This window comes from Mesoplodon mirus (genome assembly GCF_964341445.2).
Source record: "Mesoplodon mirus genome assembly, chromosome: 7".
NCBI lineage: Eukaryota > Metazoa > Chordata > Mammalia > Artiodactyla > Ziphiidae > Mesoplodon > Mesoplodon mirus.
In genome coordinates this window covers 89,678,948-89,705,438 of record NC_138983.1, presented here as the reverse complement: position 1 = coordinate 89,705,438, position 26,491 = coordinate 89,678,948, and the positions used below count along the sequence as shown (strand labels likewise).

The 26,491-nt window shown below is 37.8% G+C and overlaps 1 protein-coding gene and 1 pseudogene across 2 annotated transcripts in view; both read right to left on the bottom strand.

The window, feature by feature from the left end:
- The window catches only part of LOC309808866 (centrosomal protein of 78 kDa-like), a 1,034,926-nt pseudogene that overhangs the window by 738,013 nt on the left and 270,422 nt on the right, over positions 1-26,491 (bottom strand). The gene's annotated exons all lie outside the window — the stretch shown is intronic.
- Positions 2,905-7,023, bottom strand: LOC309807650 (UDP-N-acetylglucosamine--peptide N-acetylglucosaminyltransferase 110 kDa subunit-like; the record flags this gene model as incomplete). The annotated part of the gene is made up of 1 exon (XM_082627481.1): positions 2,905-7,023. Exon 1 carries the CDS (start codon positions 6,043-6,045, stop codon positions 2,905-2,907), a length of 3,141 nt encoding a protein of 1,046 aa, XP_082483607.1. The 5' UTR covers positions 6,046-7,023.

The following is a 26,491-nucleotide window of genomic DNA, read 5'->3' as shown; positions in this document are numbered from 1 at the left end:
GCATTCTTTTCTGCTTGTTCAGCAGCCCGTTCATAAAAATCAAACTTCCATATTAAATAACCTCCACCATTTAAACAAGCTCGTGCAATAGACTTCCAATCAGCGGGGGAAAGAGCTTCTCCTGCAATAGTGTCAACCATAGCAGTAGTAAAAGGAGCAGTGGGCCCATACTGAGCACAAGCAGATTTTAAATCTTTCAAAACTTTAAAAGGAAGAGCCTGATGCTCCCTAATAGCCTGTTGAGGATGATTAGGATCAGGTCTTTCTATGACAGGACAACAGAAAATAGGATCTTCTCCTCGTTTTATTGCTGCTTATACAGCACGTTGCAAGAGACTGACCATTTTTACAGATGTAGATTTTTGAGGAAGACAGTCCTTACTAATTTGCAGCTTTTTCACTGACTTATCTATCATAGCCATTAGAAAATCATCCTCAGGGTGATTCTCTCTTTTATGTTTTTTTTTCTCTCTCTTTTATGTTTAAAAGCCTCATCGGTTAAGTCAAAATGTTCCTCTTCACCTGAAATATTTAAATTAATTAGCTCTTTTGGTTTAGGAAGTGGCGACACAGTAGCTGATAATACAGTCTTGTCTTCTGTCAGAGGCTTATGTTTTTCTGACTTTACATTCAAATCAACACTATCATGAGAAGAACCTAAACATATTTTTATCAGATTCCACAAACTAAATGTAACAACAGCAGTATGAGTAGGCCCTCGAGACTCATAATAATTTTTTAAATCTTCTCCAACTTTCTGCCAGATTTCTGTGTCACAGAGCCGCCATCAGGAAACCAGGGAGATACATCATGGATATGCTGCCAAAATTCAGTCAACTGTGAGGTAGAAACTTTATTACCCCGAGCTATAAGCATGGAAAGTAAAACCTGAGCAAATAATTCACGCTCCTTGGAGCCCTTTTGCCCCATCTTCTTTTACTTCTGACTGTTGCCTTATGCCTCTATTAGTTTCACTTTTACTCGTGGCCACACATATTTTGCATAAGGGTTCTCTTACCTGCACTTTCTTTTCCTTTTAATTGCCTTCACGCTTCAGGTCCCTGTTCGGGCGCCACTTGCCATGGACCAGCCTCAGAAAGAGGATTTCACCGCCCAGGGTCAGAAGGGACGGGGTAAGGAACTGAAGTAGCACCAACGAATGGGGTCAGAAGGACCAAGACAACTGATGGTTGCAAGGTAAGTTTTATTATGCTACAGGTACAGATTATATAGACTAGAAAAGGGAAGGTTGCCAGACGGTGGTTTACATTATCTAATGACTGTCTCGGCTCAAGGTTAACTTCCCTGGGAGAAAACCCATAAACCCAGAATCATCCAAAATAACCTGCATGTGCAGGGGGAGACAGCTTTGCTTGTCTCATTTTACTTTCTTTCTGATTTCTGGGCCCTGGTGATTTATCTCCCATGGAATGGAACAAGGAGGGGAACAAGTAGGGACAGTCCCTTCGAGCAGCAGCGGCATGCCTGGCATGTCCGAAGGTGCTCTCAAGGCTGACTGCTTCCCACACATATGTTGGCTTGTTTAAGCCTCAAGCCCTCGATCCTTTGTTGAAATACAATAATTTCATTCCTATGGTTTTCAATACCAAAAACTCTACCTCCAGGAGGGTTAAAGTCTAATTTGTACTCCAAACCAAGTAGCAGTGCAGTTCGCTACTACTGAGGCTGAATCCATAAAGACTTCAAGACCACGACCAGAAGACAAGTTATTATATATAATACCCTAGAAGGCCTGAAACATAATTATCATATACATAGCTGGTCCTTCAGAGCTTTTTACCTATAACATGTTTTTTGATGAAAGTTATTGAATGGACTGGAGATAACTGTGAACTACTGATCAAATATTTGAATACTTATACTTACCCGGAATTTCATTTCTGCTGAAAGAAAAAGGGAGAACAGGACTCACCTAAAACAAAACAAACTTTAGAAATGAAAGTAAACATCTTATCACACACTATCACTTTTGGAAGCAGCATAGAGGGGCAGTCAACAGTAAAACACTGGTGAAATAGGACAAAACTCTAGGCCAAAAATCCATTATTATTATCATCAGTCACAGTACCACAACTGTGCCCTTCATAATTAATAAGCACTCCTAAGAATCTTCATTTGGCACCAGATGATGTGTTTAAGAGAAACACTCTGGGAGGTTTTGAATCAGACTTGGTTTTTGTTAGCCAAGTTACAGGAGAATTTTTAAAGTGGGGGGAAGGGAAGAAGGAAACGGACCAGAAGAAGAATTGAAGCCATCATCTACAAACCAACAAAGCACTGAGAGTTCCAAACGTTATGTCAGACACTAAAATGACTGACACAGGCTCAAGCGGTTTATAAAACCTAGAAAAAGACTACACCAGCAAAGTCCCCATTTATCTGTAGAGTTCAGAAACTAAAACAAGGAATATTTCAGCTTAACACCTGATCTCAAGAGAATCATATACACTTCACATGAATAAAAATACCTGAAACCAAACATTTTTAAAAGCTCCAATACCCAAAATAGAAAGAAAAAAATTAATTCAGAAGACTCAATCCATCCATGATAATCACAAAACGGCTGGGCAATCTCTATCTCCCTTCCACACTAACCATCCATCCCCTGGAAGACCAAGGCAGATCAGACCTTCCAGACTTACCTTCCAGACCTTCCAGACACCTGGCTGCGGCAAAATTCGATGGAATCTCCTTGTGGAACAGCAGTTTCCCATCTCTTGTGTCTCTCCCTGTCATGATCATGCAGGAAGCAAGTCTGGCTGTGCTATTTCTTATCATTGTGTGTCACCCATCTGCAACATGATATTGAAAAAGTAGTTCCCTTGCCCCCAGAAGGCTGAGGCTCAGCTACAGGGGTAATCCTCCTGGGCACACAGTCATTATTTAGGCCGACTCAGTGACTTCAACAGGCTTAATCATGTGATCAGGCTTGTTGCCAGCTGCATAATGCTCCCACATCTGTAGATAGAGCCACTCTAGTTCCATCGTGTATTGTTTGGTGTTGAACAGAGGGCTAGATGTTCTCTGCTTCCAGACTTTGCCACGAATTTTCTTCAGGTATTCTACATCAGTTCCCAGTTTCACAGCTATCTCTTCATATTCTTGTCTGTTTTTAGCAATCAGCTCAAGACAGCCTAAACAAGTGAGCTGGGAAGCTGCAACTCGGGAAGCAAGAGTCTCTCCTGGCATAGTCACCATGGGGGTCCCTGCCCAAAGGACGTCCATCCCTGTGGTGTGTCCATTACAGAGTGGAGTGTCCAAGCAGACATCAGCCAGCTGGCCTCTCCGAACATGTTCCTCTTTAGGAGCAACAGGGGAAAAAATGAGACGGTTCGGGCGAAGGCCCATATTTTGTGCGTACTGTTGAATATTAGCTTCTCCTGCTGCTGGAAAACGCAACAGCCACAGTACACTATTGGGAACACGCTTCAGAATATTTGCCCACACCTGCAAAGTAGATGGGTCAATTTTGTATAACTGATTAAAGTTACAGTACACAATGGCATCTTCCGGTAACCCGTACTGAGAACGTGTGGTTACAATAATGGTACGGGGAACCTCCTCTCCAGTGGCAGCCTTAGTGTTGATCAGGGTAGTTGCCAGTCCATTGCTAATATTGAATCCATTCATTGTAATCTGAATTTGTCCTCTGTTAATCATTTCAATAACTGCTTCTGCAACAGTATTCATAGGAATGACAGGCATATTAAGAGTTGTATTACTGCTGTCTGCATTGTCTTCTCCATCAGGACATTTCATCTTGACTATTTGCACATCTGATAGACTATCAAGAAATGCTTGGAGGTCGATGCCATTCAGCACAATCCGATTGTCATAAATGTGCCCATTGGACTTAAAATCGATGACGGCTTTTTTCTTCAGGTGAGGGAACATATTAGCATGGTCACCAATAAAGAAAGTATGGGGCATATAAGCCAGTTTCTCAGAATACTGCTCAGCAACTTCAGCAGGTGAAGTTTCCTGATCAGTGATGATATAATCCATGAAAAGCGCGCCACTAGTCCCAGGGTACCCCAGCCACATTGCCTGAATAGGAGCTGGCCTGAGAGCAAAGAGTTCATTTCGAGCACCCCTGGTATAACCATTCAGATTTACAAGGATGTGTATACCATCTTGATGGATGCAATCAGCTGCTTTCCCATTGCATGGAATCTGAGAAAGATCAATGAAATGATTGGCTTCTGCCATCACCTTCGCTCGGAAGTTTGTGCCATCATGTGGGCTCAGGGCATAACAGAATATCTCAAATGTATCAGGATTGTGCATGCCTGGAATAGACTGCATAAGATGAGAAGTAGGATGATTCCCAAAGTCAGAACTCACGTATCCTACACGCAGTCGACCATCACTGAGCTTCAAGTCTTTTGGATGTTCATACGGTGGTTTATGAAGGACACTTATATTAGCCAAGCAGAGGTTCCCATGCCTCTCAGCAATAGCCTTCCTGAAGCCATGAGAAAGAGGATAGAGCATACTATGATGAGGCTGCACAGAAGGCAACCTATTCTTCTCCAACTGGTCAGCCACAATGCTGACCAACTTCTTCATTCGCTCATCATAGTCTGTCCAATCACAGACAACCTGCAGGCAATGAGCCAAATTACAATAAGCGTCAGGAAAGTCAGGTTGAAGCTTCAGAACAGTGCGATAAGAAGCAATTGCTTCTGGAATATTCCCTGAATCGTGGTGAATGGAAGCCAGATTGCTGTGGGCATCCGCAAATGTAGGGCTGATCTGAATGGCATGAGTATAACACTGCAAGGCTCCCTGAACATCCTGCATCTCCCGTAGGGTGTTTCCCATATTGCAGTAGGCATCAGCAAAGGTAGGGCTGATTCGAATAGCTTCCTTATAATGCATCAGAGCTTCATGCAGTTTTCCCTGCTGCTTCAATACACTTGCTAAATTTGAATGGGCATCAGCAAAGTCTGGGCAGAGCTCTAATGCTTTACGATACAAGCGAACTGCCTCTTCACTGTTTCCCTGTTCTCCTTTGATATTGGCTAGGTTATTCAGAGAGTCTGCATGGGTGGGACACAGCCGGAGAGCTGTATGATAACAATCTTCTGCTTCAGCAACACTGCCCTTCTCTTTGAGAGCGTTTCCTAGGTTGCAGTAAGCATCAGGGAAATGTGGTTGCAAGTCAATAGCTCGCCTGTAGGTGTCTATTGCCAGATCCATCAGGCCTTGCTCATGGTATACACAAGCCAGGTTGCCATGTACCACTGCATGATTTGGACTCAAGCTTAGGGCACGAAGGTAAGCTGCCACAGCTCTGTCAAAAATCCGTGCCTCATTGAAGACATTTCCTAAATTGATATAAGCATCCAGAAAATTGGGGTCAAGGGTGACAGCCTTTTCAAAGTGATGAATTGCAAGCCAAATCTCCCCTTGCGCATTGAAAACACAGCCAAGATTACTCCAAGCTACTGCAAAGTTCGGTTGCGTCTCAATTGCTTTCAAATAACATGCCTTGGCTTCTTCTAAGCCACCCAGGGCTTTGAGCAGGTTCCCCAGGTCACTGCGAACACAGTACAAATAAGGATTGTACTGAAGAGCAGACACGTAAGCTTGTACTGCCCCTTCCATGTCGCCTGCTGCTACCAATGCGGCTGCCAGGTTAATATAACCATCGATGAAATCTGGTTTGAGACGCAATGCATGCCGGTAATGCTCAGTTGCTTCCTGCAACTGCCCTCTTTCCTTGTACACATTCCCCAAATTCGAATAGGCTTCTGCCAGAAGAGGGTTCTGTTTAATTGCCAGAGTACTAAAGTGGGCAGATCTGTCCAGCCTTCGACACTGAAAGTGTATAGATGAAAGTAATAAAAGTACACCAGTATTGCCTGGCTCTTGTCTCCAGAGCTGCATGCAGTGTCTCTCAGCTGTCTCAAAATCTCCTGCCTGATATTCTCGATGTGCCAACTCAGCTAACCCTTGGAAGGAAAGCATACGTTTCGTTGGTTCTGTGCTGTCGGCCACGTTGCCCACGGAAGACGCCATCTGGAGCTTCTGGAGAGAGTGAAAAAAGGGGGTAATTGAGTGCCGCTGCCGCCACTACTGGCAAGAACGTTTCTAGAGGGAGCAAACACGAGCGCAGCAGCCGTACCACTGCTTTGGCAGGCTTAAGCGGCGGCAACAGTTACAGGCACCGAACCTTAGGAACTCTGGTTGGCCATCTACCTCTCATGCTCTTGAAATCTTAATTCTTAACCCTGCCCTCTTCCACCATTTTTCTCCTAATCAGGGAATAAAAATTACCTATCCATTTGCCTTAGAAGAAATCAAAAGTCAGTAGTCCAAACACTTTTTAAAATATTGTTTTCTGTCCAGTTGGAAATGAAATACATGATTGACTTTTCTTCATCATTCATATAGTCAACGTGGAAAACATTAGGGCCATGAATTTCAATACAGTAAGATGAGAAAATTTTAAATTGGCCTTCCCAAACCACTAATAAGTAACCGATGTTGTATATAATGCTAAGATCTTAGAGACTGAGTTTGATATTTTAAAAGTTCTGAAAACATTAGCTAATTTCTCCTCATCAAATTTCTCATGACTCAAACCTGAGTATTACTTTTTAAAAGATAAATCTATTTATTTTTATTTATTTATTTTTATTTTGGCTGCATTGGGTCTTCAGTGCTGCGTGCAGCCTTTCTCTAGTTGCGGCGAGTGGGGGCTACTCTTTGTTGTGGTGCCGGGGCTTCTCATCACAGTAGCTTCTATTGTTGTTCCACAACTCTATGGGTTCCTTTTTAGGTCCTACGAAGAACCCTAGAAATTAATTCATGTAATTATAGGTTTTTGCAAAATTGTCAAAAGTGAGATATTTTAACTTCCATCAGGTAAGACCAGCGTCTATTTCTTTGCCAATTTTCCTTCTATCATAGTCCGCTATGTTGGATCATATTGGATTGGTCACAGGCTTTTTTGAAATCTGGCTAAGGACATGTTTTAAGTGAGGCTATTATGTGATTTTCAGACACCACCATATGTAACTGACTGTATAATATCCCATTACAGGAATAACTTCCAGTACTCTTACTGACTACTCTACTGACTTAACTAGCACAAGACACAGAAGCATAAGGACAAAAACCACCTTACAGTATAGCCATGTCTTGCACTTCACAGCTCTCAAAGCATGTGCATTTGAAGAAGAAAAAAAGAACTGAAAAATATAAAACCAGAAGTTATTCTGTGGAAAATTATTTGAATCACCAGGCATGTGAAAGATAAGTCAAAGATTCAGTTTTCTTCAATGCTTAGTCAAAATGGAAATTTCCTGCTGTCAAGAATATACTCCAGGGCTTCCCTGGTGGTGCAGTGGTTGAGAGTCCACCTGCCGATGCAGGGGACACGGGTTTGTGCCTCGGTCCGGGAAGATCCCAAATGCCGCGTAGCGGCTAGGCCCGTGAGCCATGGCCACTGATCCTGCATGTCTGGAGCCTGTGCCCCGCAACGGGGAGAGGCCACAACAGTGAGAGGCCAGCATACCGCAAAAACAAAAAAACAAAAAAAAATATACTCCAGGGGCTTCCCTGATGGCACAGTGGTTAGGAAGCCACCTGCCAATGCAGGGGACACGGGTTCGAGCCCTGGTCCGGGAAGATCCCACATGCTGCGGAGCAACTAAGACCGTGTGCCACAAATCTGGAGCCTGCGCTCTAGAGCCCATGAGCCACAACTACTGAGCCTGCGAGCCACAACTACTGAAGCTCGCGTGCCTAGAGCCCATGCTTTGCAACAAGAGAAGCCACCGCAATAAGAAGCCTGCACACCACAACAAAGAGTATCCCCCAGTCGCTGCAACTAGAGAAAGCCTGCGCACAGCGACGAAGACACAACACAGTCAAAAAAAAAAAAAAATTAAAAAAAAAAAAATAAATAAATAAAAGGATATACCCCATCAATAATGTGTGTAATGGAATGGTGTGAATGAGTATTTTATCAGAATTCCTGTAATGCACAATCCTATAGCAGTACTGAAATCAGTAATGCATTTATAAGAGTAAATATTTATGAGGAAGTAATCCATAGAGGTTTTCTCAAAGTTAACAATGAAAATTAATGTGACATTATCAATAATAAATTGTGACGCTGAAATAAACTTTTCTAAACTATTAATAACTAAAAGCAAACTCTAATCAACCATGTTAAAAGAAATCTATGTCTATAAACTACAAAGTTTATTTCTGAAAATTTTATTTCTAAAACACATAAACTGTCATATGAGGAGGCAGTTAAAGAATATATAGCTACAAGAGTGGGGAAAAAGTTTTATAGAGACACATCTGGCAGTAGTTAATTTTCAAATGTCATTTTTCTAGATTTTGTGACACCTATAGTATTGATATTTGAAAGCATTTAAAAAAATTGTAATTTGAAGATTTGCTACTTCCAGGTAGAGTAACATATTTTGAAGCAAAACAACATTTCCACTGAGAAAAATTTAAAAAGCCAAATAAAATAGTCAGCATTCAATCAAAAAGTTCTAGACATACCAAGAGATAGAATCATATGACTAAAATTCTAAGAAAGGAACAGATAATACAAAAATAGTTATATAAGATATTGTGTATCTTTATCAGGAAAAGTCTTTATCAAGAAAAGACTTTAAAATCATCAGAATTAATATTATATTTTATTTATTTGTATATTTTATTTATATATTTATATAAAGGACTTAAAGATAAAGCCCTAGTTAAGGCAGTGACAAAAGCAGTAGCAGTGAGAGTGAAAAGAAATGGTTATATTCAAGGATATTTTGTCAGTAAAAGTCCAAGATCAAATGTCTGACTGCATACATGGGATGGATAGATGGAGTGGGAAAAATCAAAGTTAACTATAGAGGTTCTAGTGAAGATGGGGTTGCAAACACCCAACCCAAGGGGTTGCGATCATCCCCAAGGTCTAGGAGACTCAAAGGGAAGGTCATGGTCGAGGAAAAGTTAATTGCTGGGAAAATAAGACTCCCAGTCTCTCCATCTCCTTATACTAGTTTTTTTTTTTAACATCTTTATTGGAGTATAATTGCTTTACAATGGTGTGTTAGTTTCTGCTTTATAACAAAGTAAATCAGTGATACATATACATATGTCCCCATATCTCTTCCCTCTTGCATCTCCCTCCCTTCCACCCTCCCTATCTCACCCCTCTAGGTGGTCACAAAGCACAGAGCTGATCTCCCTGTGCTATGCGGCCGCTTCCCACTAGCTATCTATTCCTTATACCAGTTTTGTTTTTCTGCTCATATACGTAGCAGCATTTCATTCAAGGGGAAAGTCATTGATCTGACTGGTCAAATGAAACACCATAGTTCAAGGCACATTTACAGTGGTTAGTTGCTCCACAATTTAGAAAGGAACGTTCACAATTTCCCTCTTCCTACACCGCAGAACACATTGGCCATTCCTCCAAAGTTTCCACTCCATAGAGTGGACCAGAGATGACGTTAGCCCAGAACTGAGAGCTTGGCATGAGATGGTGTCAACCCCACCTAGAGCTCTGGCATAAGTTATGACCCAACCCAGTTCTACAGAGAGCTCTGCGTGGAATCTTGTCTCAGCCATAATAATGTGATTCTGCTTTTCATTTGGTTGTCTTCTTTGCTTAACTTTCCCTGGCCACTCTGACAAACAAAATTTCAGGCAATCCTGGGCCACTCACTAACTTTATTCCATCTAATGTTATCCAGATTCCCAAGAAAATTACTAACAATAAAGGGGGAAATTTGGAACATGGTGAGTTTTAGGTGCCTGAAATATACAGGTAACTGAATCCAGTTAAGTAGCAAATTATTTGGATCTCAAATATGCCAGTAGAAGAGCAGACTAAGCTCAATTTAATGTACTCTTACTGGAGACACATGTAAATTCTGGGTCAATTTTGAAAAAGTTAAAAGCACATAGCTGAGATTAAAAGAAAGAAAGGAACACCTGCATGTTTCAGAAAGTAACAGAGAAATTAAATCCAGAGAAATAAGAGCAGACTGATGTCTATGGGTTCCGTTCCTTAGTATAGGCCTTATGTAAATAGGGGCTGGAGCTAGAAATCTAACATTACCTTGAGGCCAGGAATTTAGACTCAGGATGGAACAATATTGAGAAGTTAGTACAGATATCCTACAGAAATTTCATGAGGAACTGCTTAGTCCATTAAGAGGGCCAAGGGAGGTGGTGAGGAAGACTGATATCTCTTGAAAACCTTCAGGTACAGAAAACATCAACACCTCTGAAAAGTAGGCCTGTCCTTCCCAGAGTTGTGATGGCCAGCTTGTCACTAACCTGGAAGGCCCTGTAGGAATCAGAAACTGCAAGGAGAGTAATTCAAAGAAAAACAGATGCAGGATGGGTGTGGCAATAAATCCTAGGACCCTACCAGAAACAAAATTAAAACCACTCTAGAGGGAAATTTTAACAAACCAGGGCAGAGAGTATCCTAACCAGAATAGAATAATAATTCTGAGGAAGTTACTTTACTTATTTAAGCAATATTCAATGCATTTCCATGGCCAGGCCCTTTTGAAGAATTCTAAAACATATACAAACAATTCATTTACATCTTATATATCCCACCATCCAGAGCAAAATTCACTTAAGAACTGTACTGGTGGAAATTGGGCAGCACTATGGAGAAAATAAAATGTGTTTACCATCAAAAAACATGAAGGTAAGAAAGATAATGTCTAATTTTTTAATTATCCTGTGGTTTCTTGAAATCTTTTGAAACCCAAATTAGAGAAACCTAGGAGGAAATGAAGATTTAAATATTTAGAGATTTATCAACTCATCTCTAAAAGCTTTATTAATCTCTTCTTTTAATAACATTCCTGAGAGGTATAAATGTGTCCAGTGATAGGGTTGAATAAGCCTGAGAGAATTTCAATTGTTTACCATTCTTGGTCAGCTCTTAAGACCTTTCAGGGGCATCTTGATTTTCATGGCCTCATCCAACAAAAGCAGGATATTTTACAGAAAGTCCTGGGCCACTTTTTGGCTTGCTTTTGTGTCTATGTTTTTGGTTTTTTCACATCGGGTGGTACATTAGGCTACCTATTGCATACTCCCTCATTCATGCATGCATTCATTCAAACAATATTTACTGAGTTGAGACATTTAATTAACACTCAATAAATGATGTTTAGATGAATGAATGCGCTTTCTATCAAAGTAAGTGTAAGTACTGAGAAAAATTACAGAATGTATGATCCCAGCCCCACAAAAGCTTATAACTGTGTTGAGGATATAACAGATGCTGATGAAATAACTAATATATCATATTGGACAGTTTCTAAGTTCAAAAATGAGTTTTTATAAATAATCAGAGCCTAAGGAGGACAAAGAAGGGACAGTTCATTATGGGTTGAATCTATCAATAAATGTACATTTCAGATGAGATTTGAGATTGACCTCAAAGAAGAGGACTTAGATATATGAACAGAGAACAAAAAAGGCATGGTGATAGCATGTGCATAGATAGTGTGGCCGATATTTATGTTCTTCATTAAAGATAGTCAGAGCTAACCCAAATGTAACTGTTTCCATGGGTCCATTCTCAGTATCCAAACAAAACGGCAAATCCTATCTTAGTCAAACTAATGAAAAACACAGTCTTTAACAAAGAGATTGTGAAGGAAAGGGGGAGAGAAAGGCTTGCATCCCACACCACACAACAAAACTTATTGAATTCTTTGTTTAATTTTCTCCCTCTGAAAATTTCCTCTCCCCCCTCTGTACGTGTCTCTTCTCCCACATCTAGCCACACTCTACCAGCCATCTTTCCAGATCTTTCCAGAACTCTCCATCCTAGTTTCATTAGGCCACAATTTAAACATCTCACAGGTCTCCAGGATGCATCCCCATCACTTATTCCACAAAGACAAACAAAGGACACTTCTCAGGATCACGTTTCTTTGAAGGAAGAGGTCATGAGGGTGATTATAAATAATATAAGGTGGAGAGCAGTGACTTAAAATACCATTTTTCAGCTTAGAATGTGAATACAGGGAACTTTGGGAAACTAGAAAATCTAGAAAGGATTCACTGATAATTATTTATGTTCAATGAATAAAATAAAATGTAATAATACGGCTAAACTCTGACAGATAAACTTTTTCAAAAGTTGCTTTCACACACCGTCACTATTGGGATGTTTGATAAACACACCTTTCCTTCTTTACTTTCTTCTTTCTTTGCAGATACTGGCACCAAACTTTCAAACAATAAGAACCTTCCCATAAGTCCCTTGCCAGGCAAGATTAAGGTATAACAATCCAAACAAATTTTTGAAGAAGATAACTGGTTGAAAGCATAAGAAAAGAGCTGGGTTTCTCTTATTCAACAGTCACATAATGAGTAATGTGGGAATTGGTTTAAAAAGTCTCTCTGCATGAAGGGCTAAGGTTAAGATTAGAACTTCTGAGGCCAGAAGAGCAAAATGACTACAACAATCCACATATTTTCAAGAGCCGCCCTTTGGATGTGAGGGATTGATTTTTCCCACTACTTTTTCAGCAACCCAACTGGTGTCTTTATTAAACGACATAAGAGAATACAGTGTGGCCAAGAAGGCTTAGATTTCCTTAGCCCCAAGTCAGATATTCTCCAATGACTGTCCACTCTAATTAAAAAGAGAGATTTACAGAAGGAAACTGGATACAACTGAGTGTACCTTAATTTCAACCCTTTACCTGAGTTATTTGTTTTGCTTTCAATTCTCCGCTGAAGTGCCTACATTAATATATTTTTAAGAACATTTCCTTAAGTTGAAGTATTCATTCAGTATATTCATTTACTATAATTTAGAAAAGCCAAATGATTTAGGCAAATTCATTTCTATATTGCCACAGCAGTGTACTGTGAACTAAATGACACCTGGCAGTTCTTTACTCAGATACTAACTCAATTAGAAGGCAGAACAAGGATACCTACCCATTCAGGGAGGGAAAGGTCACTTAGCCTCTGTAGCTGTCTTAGGTCTCTTATCATCACAGTAACAAATTGAAGCCTAAAAACCATATGATCATCTCAATAGATGAAGAAAAAGCTTTTGAAAAAAATTCAATATCCATTCATGGTAAAAACTCTCCAGAAAGTGGGCATAGAGGGAACATACCTCAACATAATAAAGGCCATATATGACAAGCTCATAGCTAACATACTCAATGGTGAAAAGCTGAAAGCATTTCCCCTAAGATCAGGAACAAGAAAAGGATGCCCACTCTCACCACTTTTATTGAAGGTAGTTTTGGAAGTCCTAGCCACAGCAATCAGACAAGAAAAGTAAATAAATAAAAGGACTCCAAGATGGAAAGGAAAAAGTAAAACTGTCACTGTTTGCAGATGGCATGATACATAGAAAATCTGAAAGACACCATCAAAAAATTATTAGAGCTCAAAAATGAACTTGGTAAATTTGCAGGATACAAAATTTATATATAGAAATCTATTGTATTTCTATACACTAACAGTGAACTATCAGAAGGAGAAATTAAGGAAACAATCCCGTTTACAATCACGTAAAAAAGAATAAAATACATAAGAATAAATCTGCCTAAGGAGGTAAAAGACCTGTACCCAGGGAACTATACGACACTGATGCAAGAAATTAAAGATGACACAAACAGCTGGAAAGATATACCATAGTCACGGATTGGAAGAATTAATATTGTTAAAATGACCATCATACCCAAGGAAATCTACGGATTCAATGCAGTCTGTATCAACATATCAAGGGCATTTTCCACAGACCTAGAACAAATAATTTTAAACTTTGTATGGAAACACAAAAGATCCTGAATAGTTAAAACAGTCTTGAGAAAGAAGAACACAACTGGAGGAATCATGCTCCCTGGCTTCAGACTGTGCTACAAACCTACAGTAATCAAAACAGTATGGTACTGGCACAAAAACATCGATCACTGGAACAGACTAGAGAGCCCAGAAAGAAACCCATGCACTTATGGTCAATGAATCTATGACAAAGGAGCCAAGAATATGCAATGGAGAAATGTCTGGGCTTCCTTAGGGATGGTTTCATCAATTAATTTGTTTTCTTAAATGGACCATACTTTTCCATGTCTTTGTATACCTTGTGATTTTTTTGGTTGAAAATTTGTCTTTCAAATATTATAATGTGGTATCTATGGAAATCAGATTCTCCCACTTTCCCAGGGTTTCCTGGGCTTTTGATTGTTGAAGGCTGTAGTAGTCTGTTTAGGGACCTTTCCAAACTATTTTTGCAATGACTGTTTTCCTTATCGTATGTACGCACTGAAGTCTCTGTTCCTTTAGTTCATGTTTAGCTAATGTTTTGACAGAGATTTCCTTGAATTCCTGCACCTAAAACAAACAAAAACAAATATACACAAGCACATCCACATGCACACTCAAAACCACACACCTCTGCCCATTGTGCAGATTGCTGGATCACTCCTTCAACATTTAGCTGACCCGCATTGAGTTCAGGGCTCAGCCCATGGTCAAAGCTTAGAGACTCCTCTGGTGTTTTCAGAACATGCATCTTATCTTGAGTATGCATGTGGCTTTCTTAATTTCTCTGGACACGTGTGTACTTTTTGTAGGTTCTAATTTCCCAAAGAATCTCCCCCAACTTTGGCTCCTGCATCTTCTGTGGTCTATTGTATTTCAATGCACAGTCTTCTGCCCCAGCCATCTGTGCTTTGTTAGTTCACCTTGCACTTTCTTTGAGCAATGACCGCTGCTTTTCCAGACTGTGTTCCAAGTTAGCTAAGACAGAGATAAGCATCTTGTGTCAGTCCTTCAGGTAGCTCCCAGACAGGTTAGAACAGATACACATGATAATCTGACAGTACGGTCTCTTCTGCTCCCTCCTGAAGCAGGATTGAGGGTCCCATACTAGGAATGGTCTGCTGCTACTTTAAGACTATCACTGCATTAAGACTCCACCACTTTAAGACCATCACTACACTAACAGTGGATGGGGCAAGGGCAAGTAAAAATGCCACAAAGCTTTCCTGCCATTTTCAAATTGCCTCTTCCCTGGTTCAGTATGTGTTTGCTTGCTATAAATCTTTGGCTGATTTCAGGACTAAGAGAAACTCAAAGAACTCCACAGCAAAAAACAGTATAATCAAACTCTCAGAAGCCAAAGGACACAGAAAGAATCTTTTCTTCCAAAGGAGAAAGAAAAAAGAAATTTGTTACAAAGCAGGGATCCTCAAAAAGATTAGAGCTGGGCTTCCCTGGTGGCACAGTGGTTGAGAGTCCGCCTGCTGATGCAGGGGACACGGGTTCGTGCCCCGGTCCCGGAAGATCCCACATGCTGCGGAGCGGCTAGGCCTGTGAGCCATGGTCGCTGAGCCTGTGTGTCCAGAGCCTGTGCTCTGCAATGGGAGAGGCCACAACAGTGAGAGCCCCGCGTACCACAAAAAAAAAAAAAAAAAAAAAAAAGATTAGAGCTAATTTCCTATATGAAACCACGGAAGCAAGAGGCCAGACATATTTAAAGTGCTGAAAGAAAAAAAATTGTCCACCAAGAATTCTATATTTGGCCAAACTGGTTTCAAAACATAGGGAGAAATTAACGCATTCCCAGATGAACAAAGGTTGAGGGCATTTATTTTACAACTTCCTACCACTGCCCTATGAGAAATGCTAAATTGAACCTTCAGGTTGAAATGAAAGGACACTAGACAGCAACTCGAAGCTGTAGAAAGAAATAGAAATCTCCAGTAAAGATAAATACATGGGCAAATACTAAAGCTAGTATTGTGTTATTGGCTTGTAACTCTACTTTTTATTTCTTACATGATTGAAAAAACAAATGCATAAAATAATCATAAATCCATGTTATTGGGCTCACAAAATATCAAGGTGTAATTTGTGACAACAATAATGTAAAGAGGAGGAATGGAACTGTAGAGGAACAGAGTTTCTGTGTGCTACTGAAGTTGGTTTCAATTGAAATTATATTGTTTTAACTTTAGAATGGTAAATGTAATCTTCTTGAGAACCACAAAGAAAATATAAATAGACTATATGCAAAAAGAAATGAAAAGGGAATCAAGAGTTCACCACAAGAAAATCGGCTAAGCACAGAAGTCAGTAATGGAGTAAATCAGGGGCAAAAAATGCATAAGACATACAGAAAACAAGCAGGAAACAGACAGAATTAAGTTCTTCCTCATCAGTAAGTTTTGAAAAAGTAAGTGGATTAAGCTCTCCAATAAAAAGATAAACATTGGCAGAATGGACTTTAAAAACAACCATAATCCAAGTATATGCTGTCCGCAAAAAACTCACTTGATTTCAAAAGACACAAGTTGCTTGAAAGTTAAAGCATAGAATAAAATATCCCATGAAAATAGTAACAAAAAAGAAGGAAAGAGAGACAGAAAAAGAAAGGAAGGAAGGAAGGAAGATAGATCTGGGATGGCTATGTTACTATCACACAAAATAAACTTTAAATCAAAAACTATCACAAGAGGAAAAGGAGGCCACTATATGTTGATAACAAGTTCAATCTATCAAGAAGATATAACAACTATAAACATATATGTACCAAACAACCCCCAAATATGTGAAGCAAACATTGACAGAATTGAAGGAAGAAATAGATAGTTCTAAAATAATAGTTGGAGATCAATACCTTGCTTTCAATAATGGAAAACACATCTAGACAGAAGATCAGTAGAGAAGTAGGGGGACTGAATGACACATTTAACCAACTAAACCTAACAGCCGTCTATAGATCACTCCACTCAACAACAGCAGAATACACATTTTTCTCAAGTACACATGGAACACTCTCCGGGAAAGACCATATTTTAGGCCACAATACAAGTACCAATACATTTTTAAGAAATTGAAATCATACAAAGTATCTTCTTTAGCCACAGTGAAATGAAGGTAGAAATCAATAACAGAACCATTGATAGCCATTTCCCATCATGCCTGCCACACATGATATAAAGCAATGAAGGGAAAAACATAATTTACCACTTAGAAAAGTGGGAAAGAGGACATACCATTGACCCAGAGTGTGTGCTGTTTCCCGTTGTCAGGGATAGAAATAAATTAGCATCATTTATTCATTAGTGTGTAAATTTCTTGGTCAATCATTGGGCAGCCAGTGTTTCTGCCTGATGGGAAGATTTCCTATACTCAGTGTTGAGTGGAGCCAACCTTGAAAGGGACATTTTAAAGGATTATACTGTGATGGGCTTCGCAGTACCCTTCCTCCTATGCCAGTATTTAGGCTGGGGTATTTCCATGGAGTGTGTACAATCGTAGGCCCCAGTTCACCAGAATTTAGTTTGACTCGTTTTGTTAATACATTCCCTCAGTACTTTGTCTTTTGTATCCTTTTGCATTTACTTCATTCTTTATTATCACTGCAAAACAACTTTGTTTCCTGTTCAGATGCCAAAAAGTGGATATCAATACCTCCTGAGTTTTACACATCACAGATCAGTTTTGGATATCAGGGACAGAGACAACAGCTATTTCCAATAACTTTGAGACATACTTTGAACATGTGATTAACATGTTGAGTGTTGAAATGTGTGTCGAGCTCATTATACGTGCTCTAAAAGGTTTCAAACTGCAAATATTTAAAACTCTCTATCTTTGAATAGTTTTCCTGTGCTGTCCCTTTGTGTCAGACTGTTAATGTGCAGTCTGGCACCTTCAAATAATGTGGCTTTGTAACCAATTACTTACATGTTGTTTTATCCACAGAGAATCTTTTTTTAAAAAATAAATTTATTTATTATTTATTTTTGGCCATGTTGGGTCTTTGTTGCTGCACAAAGGCTGTCTCTAGTTGGGGCGAGCGGGGGCTACTCTTCGTTGTGGTGTGTGGGCTCCTCATTGCTGTGGCTTCTCTTGTTGCGGAGCACGGGCTCTAGGCGCTGGGGCTTCAGGAGTTGTGGCACGCGGGCTTCAGTAGTTGTGGCTCATGGGCCCTAGAGCACAGGCTCAGTAGTTGTGGCACATGGGCTTAGTTGCTCCGCGGCATGTGGGATCTTCCCGGACTAGGGCTCGAACCCATGTCCCCTGCAGTGGCAGGCGGATTCCCAACCACTGTGCCACCAGGGAAGTCCCCACACAGAGAATCTTAAGGTCAAAACATACAACTCGATTAACTACACTTCCTCCTGTTCACATTTCCCTCATCTTTTCTTCATCTTCTGTCTATGTTTCCTTGGCCCTGTTTATATTAAGTGCTTTTGCCATTATATTTGATTGTCTGTATTCCGGTGAGTTACCACAATGCTTTATGAGACACGCTAGGATATAAATGCATTTAAGTAATATGTATATATATATATATATATATGTATATATATATATATATATATACACATATATATGTAGTTTGCTTGAGTGCAGTGTTTTTTGTTTTCTGTACTGAATTCATTAGCATGGGTCAGTATAATATTTAGCATAGGTCGATATGTAATTTGTAAACTAATAAAGTCTTAAAAGTGAGGAAATAAGTCTTTCAAATTTAATTATTTATTTTAAAGAGCAGAATAGCATACATAAACAGGTGCCTAATGAAAACTTGTATTCTAATTTGGAACTCTCATGAACACCTATTTTTTTGTTCTCCTAATGGTATGATAGTAGGCCATTTGATTATTTTTATTTTTATGGCTTTAACTTTAGAACAATGAAATATTCGTAAATTTTAGAAAGTATTTTTCTTTATTTGATGGGGTTGGGATACTGGAGAAATGAAAGGTCAAACACCTATTGAGGAATCCATACTTGTCTATATAGTGTGTACTTTTATTTCAATAACTGATTTAAAATTCCTAAAAGGATGCTATAATAAGTTATTATGCCATTTTACAGACTGCATTAAGTGAATTTCAGGGAGGTATGAAACTTGCCTAAGGCTATCCAGCTGCCAAGTGGTAGAAGTGAGAATTAAATCCAGGTATACCTATCGCCAAAGTTTCTGCTCATCTCTTTACGTCATCCACTTTTAATAGCCAATGTTTTTCTGCTTACAAATATGACTGAGGTTTCCAGACAGTCAACATTGCTTTTTAATCAGATAGAAAAATTACTGTTGCTTCTCTAAAGACATATTCCTTTTCCATTAAGTGACTTTAGTTGTTCAGATAATACTTCCAGACAGTAGTCATCATACAGTTGGAGACTAAGAACAGAACTCAGGGATGTGTCTAGCAGTCAGTAAAGACCAACTGGGCTCACTGATGGTACCTACGGTCATTTCCTCTAGACTAACATAATCTTATTAATAAGACCCTAATAATTCACAGTACTGCCCTTGCCTGATTGTTTGTTCTTCTCCCTCTATCACTCTCTCCTTCCCCATATTATTATTATTTTTGACAATTTTTGGTGAATTAAATTCAGGGATTAGTATTCAGGAGCGCTAGTCACAAAAGCAGAGAATCTTAGCTCACACCAAAGGAAGAAAATAGAGAAAAAGTATAAATTATATGAATACATACATATCACACATGTACCAAATATATGTTGCACTTCTCCAAAATCTATTCGGTATCTGCACATTTATTGTATATTAGCAGTAAGACAAGAAATGAGCGTAACGCTCTGTTTACAAGATACAGAAAACAGACCCAAATATGGAAATTACTAGCAATGAGAATGGGGAAGAAAGACTACAACAAGGAATGTAGATGATATTTTTGTTTCTTAGCTATGATGCCAAATATTGAACTTTCAACTTGAGACAAGGAGGCCATAAAAAGTTGTATTAGTTTCCTAGAGCTGCCATGACAAAGTACCAGAGACTGAGGAGGTTAAACAACAGAAATTTACTCACTCACGGGTGTAGAGGTTAGAAATCTGAGATAAGGTGTCAACAGGATTGATTTCTTCTGAGGTACCTCTTCTTGGTTTGTAGATGCCATGTTTTCCTTTTGTCTTCACATGGTCTTCTCTCTGTGCATGTCTGTGTCCTAATATTTTCTTTTTATAAGGACACCAGTCATATTGAATTAGAGCCCACCCATTTGACCTCATTTGACCTCAGTTACCTATTTAAGGGCCTTATCTCCAAATACAGTCAGATTACGAGGTATTGGGGGTTAAGACTTCCACATATTAACTTGAGCAGGACACAGTTCAGGTGATAATAGAAGATAAGAGTAATTTAAGCAAGTAAGTAACTATTGTTTACAGTGAGTTGCTTAAGGATATGAATTTACTCAAGAAAAACAAGAAGAAATTACATAACACTGCGTGTTATACAAAGATATTAAATTAATCATCATAACATCCTGTGAGATGGGCATTAAATTAGACTAAGCAAGAGTAAGCAACTTATCCAGAATTGTATAGTTGGTACTTTCCAGAATTTAACCCAGGTATTTTCCCAGTTCCATTCTACGTTATATATTCATTTCATTATTTGAAATGAATTTTGAGTCTTCATTTTGCTTAGTTCCTGAAGTTATATGGGGATAGAATGGAGTTGGATATTTTCAGTGACATTCACACATGGGGAAGGAAATTGAGTCCAGAAGCTTCAGCAATGTTTCCATGGAGAACACTAACAACAGAACCAGAAACATCATTATCCTTTTGGTTCAGTGATCTTTCCTAAAGCACTACAAGAATCAATTTTAAGAAGCCCAATGTTTTCCAAACTTTCACCAATGGGCTCTGTAGGGTCCTCTAACAATATCTAAGAGACTAACTAGTTTCACATTCCAAGCCACTTAAGACAAGGAGTTCTGATTGTTCTCTGAGGAAATCAAGTGACAATCATAGCTGGTAATTTAGGAGAGTTTCTTCAGGGCCCAGGCAAAACCTAATACACAAGTAATAATCATTGTTAAGTGCATCTTTGACAAGGATTCATCAAGTATCAAAGAGGTCTATAAATTGGGAGAAATTATGATCAAAGACAAACATAGACCACAGATATTTAATTAATGCTCAATTATTTATGAGTTTAACTTTGGTTAACCTCATTTTCCTTCTTCTAGACAATTTCCAATTCATCTCCACAAAGAGACCAGAATACTTACCTTCCAAAACAAGATTTATTGTGTTCCTTTAATTCAAAGCATACAGTGACTTCTACTTTCACTCCACCAAGTTTTGCTAGGAGAGAAAAGGAGACATTATATTTTGTCTTGAACTACATATGCCACCATACTTGACTTAGCCCATCCTACTGGAAGCACTTTGACGCAGATTCTACAGTGTTGTCTTACATCCTCTACGGAATCAAGCCAAGGGAATCACACATAGTTACAGCTGGAAAAACGTTTGTTCTGGGTTGATACTTTTAGCCTTTACCACCAAGACTTTATCACCAGGATGTATCTTTACAGTCTCTGAACAGGAGACCTTCTTGCCTTCCATTTTCATATTGACAAGAAAGGTAAAGGGAAGAACTGAGAAGTACCCAAAGTCAGCTAGCAGCCAGCACAGATAAATCATCTGTGGAGATATTGTTTCTTTCCAAAGATATAAACATGAGAGGAAGTCCTAGTGTTTGAAACAATTGTGCATCATAAAATTCCATGAAAACCTAGAAATCCAGATGCAGATCAGTAACATATTGGCTAAATAAGCTGTTATGTTCATGCAATGGACAAGTGTACAGACATTAAGAAGAACGAGATACTCATTTCTATGAGATTCTCTTTTCACTGAACTCATCAGTGCTGCAAAAACAATGTTACATAATACTTTTTCTTTAACATTATATCAGGCATCCTCATCTTGTCCTGCGTTTATTGCCAGTGTTACTAAAGTTTATCATTTACCTCTTTCTCTTTTAGACATATAATTTCTTCTTATTTTGGTAGCATTCATCAATCCCTATTTTACTCTTTCTTTTAAATTACAAATGAATATTGAATTTTATAAACTATCTTTTGGGGGATATTTCAAGTGATTGTATAGTATTGCTCTCCTTGGACCTTGTTATATGGTAAATTATATTTTGTTATTTTATATATGCTATTTATTATATTTCATATTATGTTTACTAATTACATTTATTATATTATAATTACATTATAATTAAGGTAGCATTTTGTTTTAGATAGACAAAACAACCAGTGGAATAGGAAGCATCTTAAAATTAGATGCAAGAGCATAAGGGAATTGAGATTAAACTAAAATTCACATTTTGGATCAGTAGCAAAAATTATTCAACAAAGGTGGGAAAATATGGCTATCATTACTAAATTCTAGATACAGCAAGTAGTTAAAAGTTAAAAAATAATGAAACTGTAAAAGTATCAGAAACCTGGGAGACATGAAATAAAGTATTCATCAGGAATACCTTTCTAAGATACAAAGAAAAAAGGATACATTTAATTATATAAGAAATAAAATTTGCCTCATGGCAAAATGCACTACAAAGGTCAGAAAACAAGCAAAAGAAATTGGGAAATATATTAAGAAATGGGTATGCTTTCTTTACAACTTTTGAGAGAAGCACATGTTTCTTTTTCCTTTAACCTGTTATGGGGGTATTAATCTATAATGTAAGTGCATGGTTCCTTTCCTTTAACCTGTAATGTGAGATTTAATCCATATGGTAAGTGCATGGTTCCTTTCCTTTCATCTGTAACGTGAGTGTCAACATGGGGCACTGTTTCCAAGCACAGACTTTGGATGTTCCTGTACTGGTCCCATCACTGACCATCCACAAAACTTACAAATGTTGCTTCACTTTCCTGGGGGTTAGAGTCTTAGCTAAGAAATGGAAGCAAAATAGAATTTTCCCACAGGGATGATAGAAGGTTTAAAGGAGTAAATATGTAAGTGACTTAGCACAGTGACTAGTACAAGAGAGATCAATATAAGTACTTATCAATTTTTTAAAGAGACAGATGAAAGAAATAAAATGTGGTGTTTTCAATCTATTGATATATATTCTTGACATTAAACTACCTTTTCATTCATTGGATGACCTAACTTGCTCATGCTTTTTCTTACTCTAGTGAACTTGGGTAGCTAATATCATAGTTTAAAATTTTTGCTTTTATATTTACAAGTAAATTTGACCTGTAAATTTCTTTTTCCTTACAGTCCTAATCTATTTTCAGTATTAGGATTATATAGACTTCATAAGATGAATAAAGAAGCATTCTTCCTTCGCTATCTCTAGAAGTTTTTCTTTGTTAATATTGATGTTATCTGCTTAATAGAAGTTCGATAGAATTCACCTCCCAAATGATCTGGCTGGGTCTGGTATTTTCTTGGTGAAAGATTGTAAACTATTGACTTCATTCCTTTACTGGTGAAAGAACTCCAGCTATAGATTTCCTCTTGTGTCAGTTTTGGTAAACTTTAGGAGCTAGGAAATTGTCCACTTTACAGAAATGTTCAAATTTACTGGCATTTTATATATTCTCTGTTTGTACTCTCTGCTATAACATTGTCCTGATTCTTTCTGTATATTATTTACTTATGTTTTTGTTTTGCTTAATCAAAGTGTGTTTTTTAAATCTTTTCAAAGAATATTCTTTTGACCTACTAAATCACTTCAATTTATACTTTTTTCTGTTTTATTAAGTTCTGCTCATATCTTTATTTTCTATTTTTTCTATGTTCTCAGGGTTTATTGTTTTACTCTTCGGATGTCAATTAAAACACTTGGTTATTAATTTTAAGAAATCTTTTTAGTTATAAATAGTTGAACTTTTTGAAGATTCCAGCTTAGTTGTAAGTATCTAAGGGTCAGCTCGTCCACATTGTTGCTAGCCTAAGGCTAAGTTCACCCTACCGCAATGTATATATTGACATTTTTTCCCCTCGACTTTCTGTGTTTTGCTACTTCTCACTTTTCTTTGGAGAGAAGCCCTTTGAAATACCCTTAACTTATTTTACAGCCAATAAGTCTTTAAAATAATGTGTATTTTTAAAAGATAAATCTACTTATATAATTAGGCAGGGCTTCCCTGGTGGCGCAGTGGTTGAGAGTCCGCCTGCCGATGCAGGGGACACGGGTTCGTGCCCCGGTCCGGGAAGATCCCACATGCCGCGGAGCGGCTGGGCCCGTGAGCCATGGCTGCTGAGCCTGCGTGTCCGGAGCCTGTGCTCCGCAACGGGAGAGGCCACAACAGTGAGAGGCCCACACACCACAAAAAAAAAAAAAAAAAAAAAAAAATAGGCAGAAAATCTGACCTGCCATATTTTTAAAAACAGCATAAATTCACTCTTCTCCATGATTAATCTGCTGTATTACACAACCTTCGAGTTTTTAGCTTTATCAATGACATGTACTTGAAAAATGTTTTAGAGATCCTACCCAGTCTTTTAAAACATCCTTGTTCCTTGTTTCAGTTCTAGTTTTATGTATATTTTCTGCCTTGCACCTGATTATTCCAACATCTGATGGATGGCCTTGGGAAATCTAATTCTGCTATTGATTGGTTTTTGCTGATTCTCTCCACTTCTAGCTGATTTCTTCATTATTGTGTAAATTTAGATCATGAGCTCATGTTTACCTAAACTTTATCTGTGGGAATGCTATAGGCCTGTGTTGAAGGTCTACCACTCCAGAAAGGGTTTAGTTTTGTGTTTGGAATACCACCGATTTGGGAGCATTTTAAGTTAATTTCTTAGCTTCTGTTTGCAAGACCGCACAAAAATTTGCAACCCAAACACTGGGAACACGGATTTGGGGTTCAGAATTCTCAAGATTTCCTACCTGTTTCCTACCCAGAGCAGAGGCCAAGAGAATTTGGTCTTAGTCTCCCTTTGCCAGCAGATATGTTTTCTCCTGGCACACCCTTTCATTGAAGGTGAAGCTAGGGATAGATAGGTTTAGTTCTAACTTCCCATCTAGTAGGGATGGAGTTTTACCTCCTGCCTCTCACGTGGTTATGGCCATTTAAAAACAAGTCTCTATGTCAGGTGTGTCATTAAACCATGGCCTGTATTACAAATCCAGACAGATGCCTATTTTTATGGCCTATGAGCTATGAATAATTTTCACATTTTAACTGGTAACGTTTTAAATGGTTACATAAGTACCTAAATAATATCCTCAATTTTGCTCTTTGGTCTACAAAGCCTAAAATATTTGCCACTTGGCTCCATAAAAACAGGATTTCCAGCTTCTGTTCTAAGCTATCAAGATCTTCAATCCACTCCTAATATAGCTATAACTCTCACACATGTACCACCCTTCTTTCATGGGTCCTGGAAATTTCTACTGCATACTTCAAAAATCAACCACACACTTAAAAATAAGTCGTGTACATTTAACCTAGCATACCTAACCCTTTTCCTTTAGGAGAGTTTTTCAAGTAATCTTGCCCACCGTATTCTTTAGAGCTTCATTAATAATGGCAAAAAAATTAAAACAACTTAACATTCAACAAATGGGAATTGTTCATAACAATTATAGAAGCACATACAGTAGAAAACTATACACTGTTATTGAAACAGTGAGACATAACTAGTTTTATTCTTAGAGAACTATGTTTATTTGGGTCCCTTTTGTTTAAATAAGTATATTTCTGTGTATGTATGTATATAGTCATGTATTTATATACACATACATTATTTGTATGATATAGTTATATAAACGTATGAAATACCTACCTATACACATACCTTTGATTTATATTTGTATACATACACAGGAATATAATTACATATATTATATGGTTATATACATTGAACTGAAAAATGGTAGTATACATATATATCGTGTATAAATGTGTGTCATCTATGTGCATGTGTAGAAAAGCAGGTTGAGAGATATGGAAGCATGAGTTAGACAGGGTTCACGATTATAAAAGTACTTATGTGTAGATAGTGAGGTTAAGGCCCATTTGATTGAAAATATTGCATATTTTTAATCAATTGTTATGATGAACAGATTCCTATGCAAATAAAATTATAAATAGCTATACATACTTGTATGTGTAATGTTTAATTAAAATATATATAGTATTATAGATGTATTATATTTATATTACATAATATAATTGTCTTATACTCATACATTATGTATTGTGTTATATAGAATATATTAACTATAGTGTATTATATCAGATAATAATAATTATATATTTATAATATATATAAATATATATTTATAATTTATATATTATGATATAGTTGTTTTATAATCAATATTACAGGATATATCATATTAATATTATGAACATACTAACCATATAAATATACTTCATTACCCATATATTTTGTATATAATATATGCTAGGCAAAAATATATATTAATATCATACATAATTGTTATACATTAATATAAATATTAGTATATTAAATTTATATATCCATATAATATTTAATATTGGTATATTTATATTATATTTAATATATACATAGCTAATGCTCTTTAAAGCCATCTGCTACAAGTAGAATAAGACCAGGAGTATGGCCAAAGCAAATTCTAAAAATATTAGATTACTTATATTCATTTATATGTCATTTTCCTGGAATCTGCATCTGG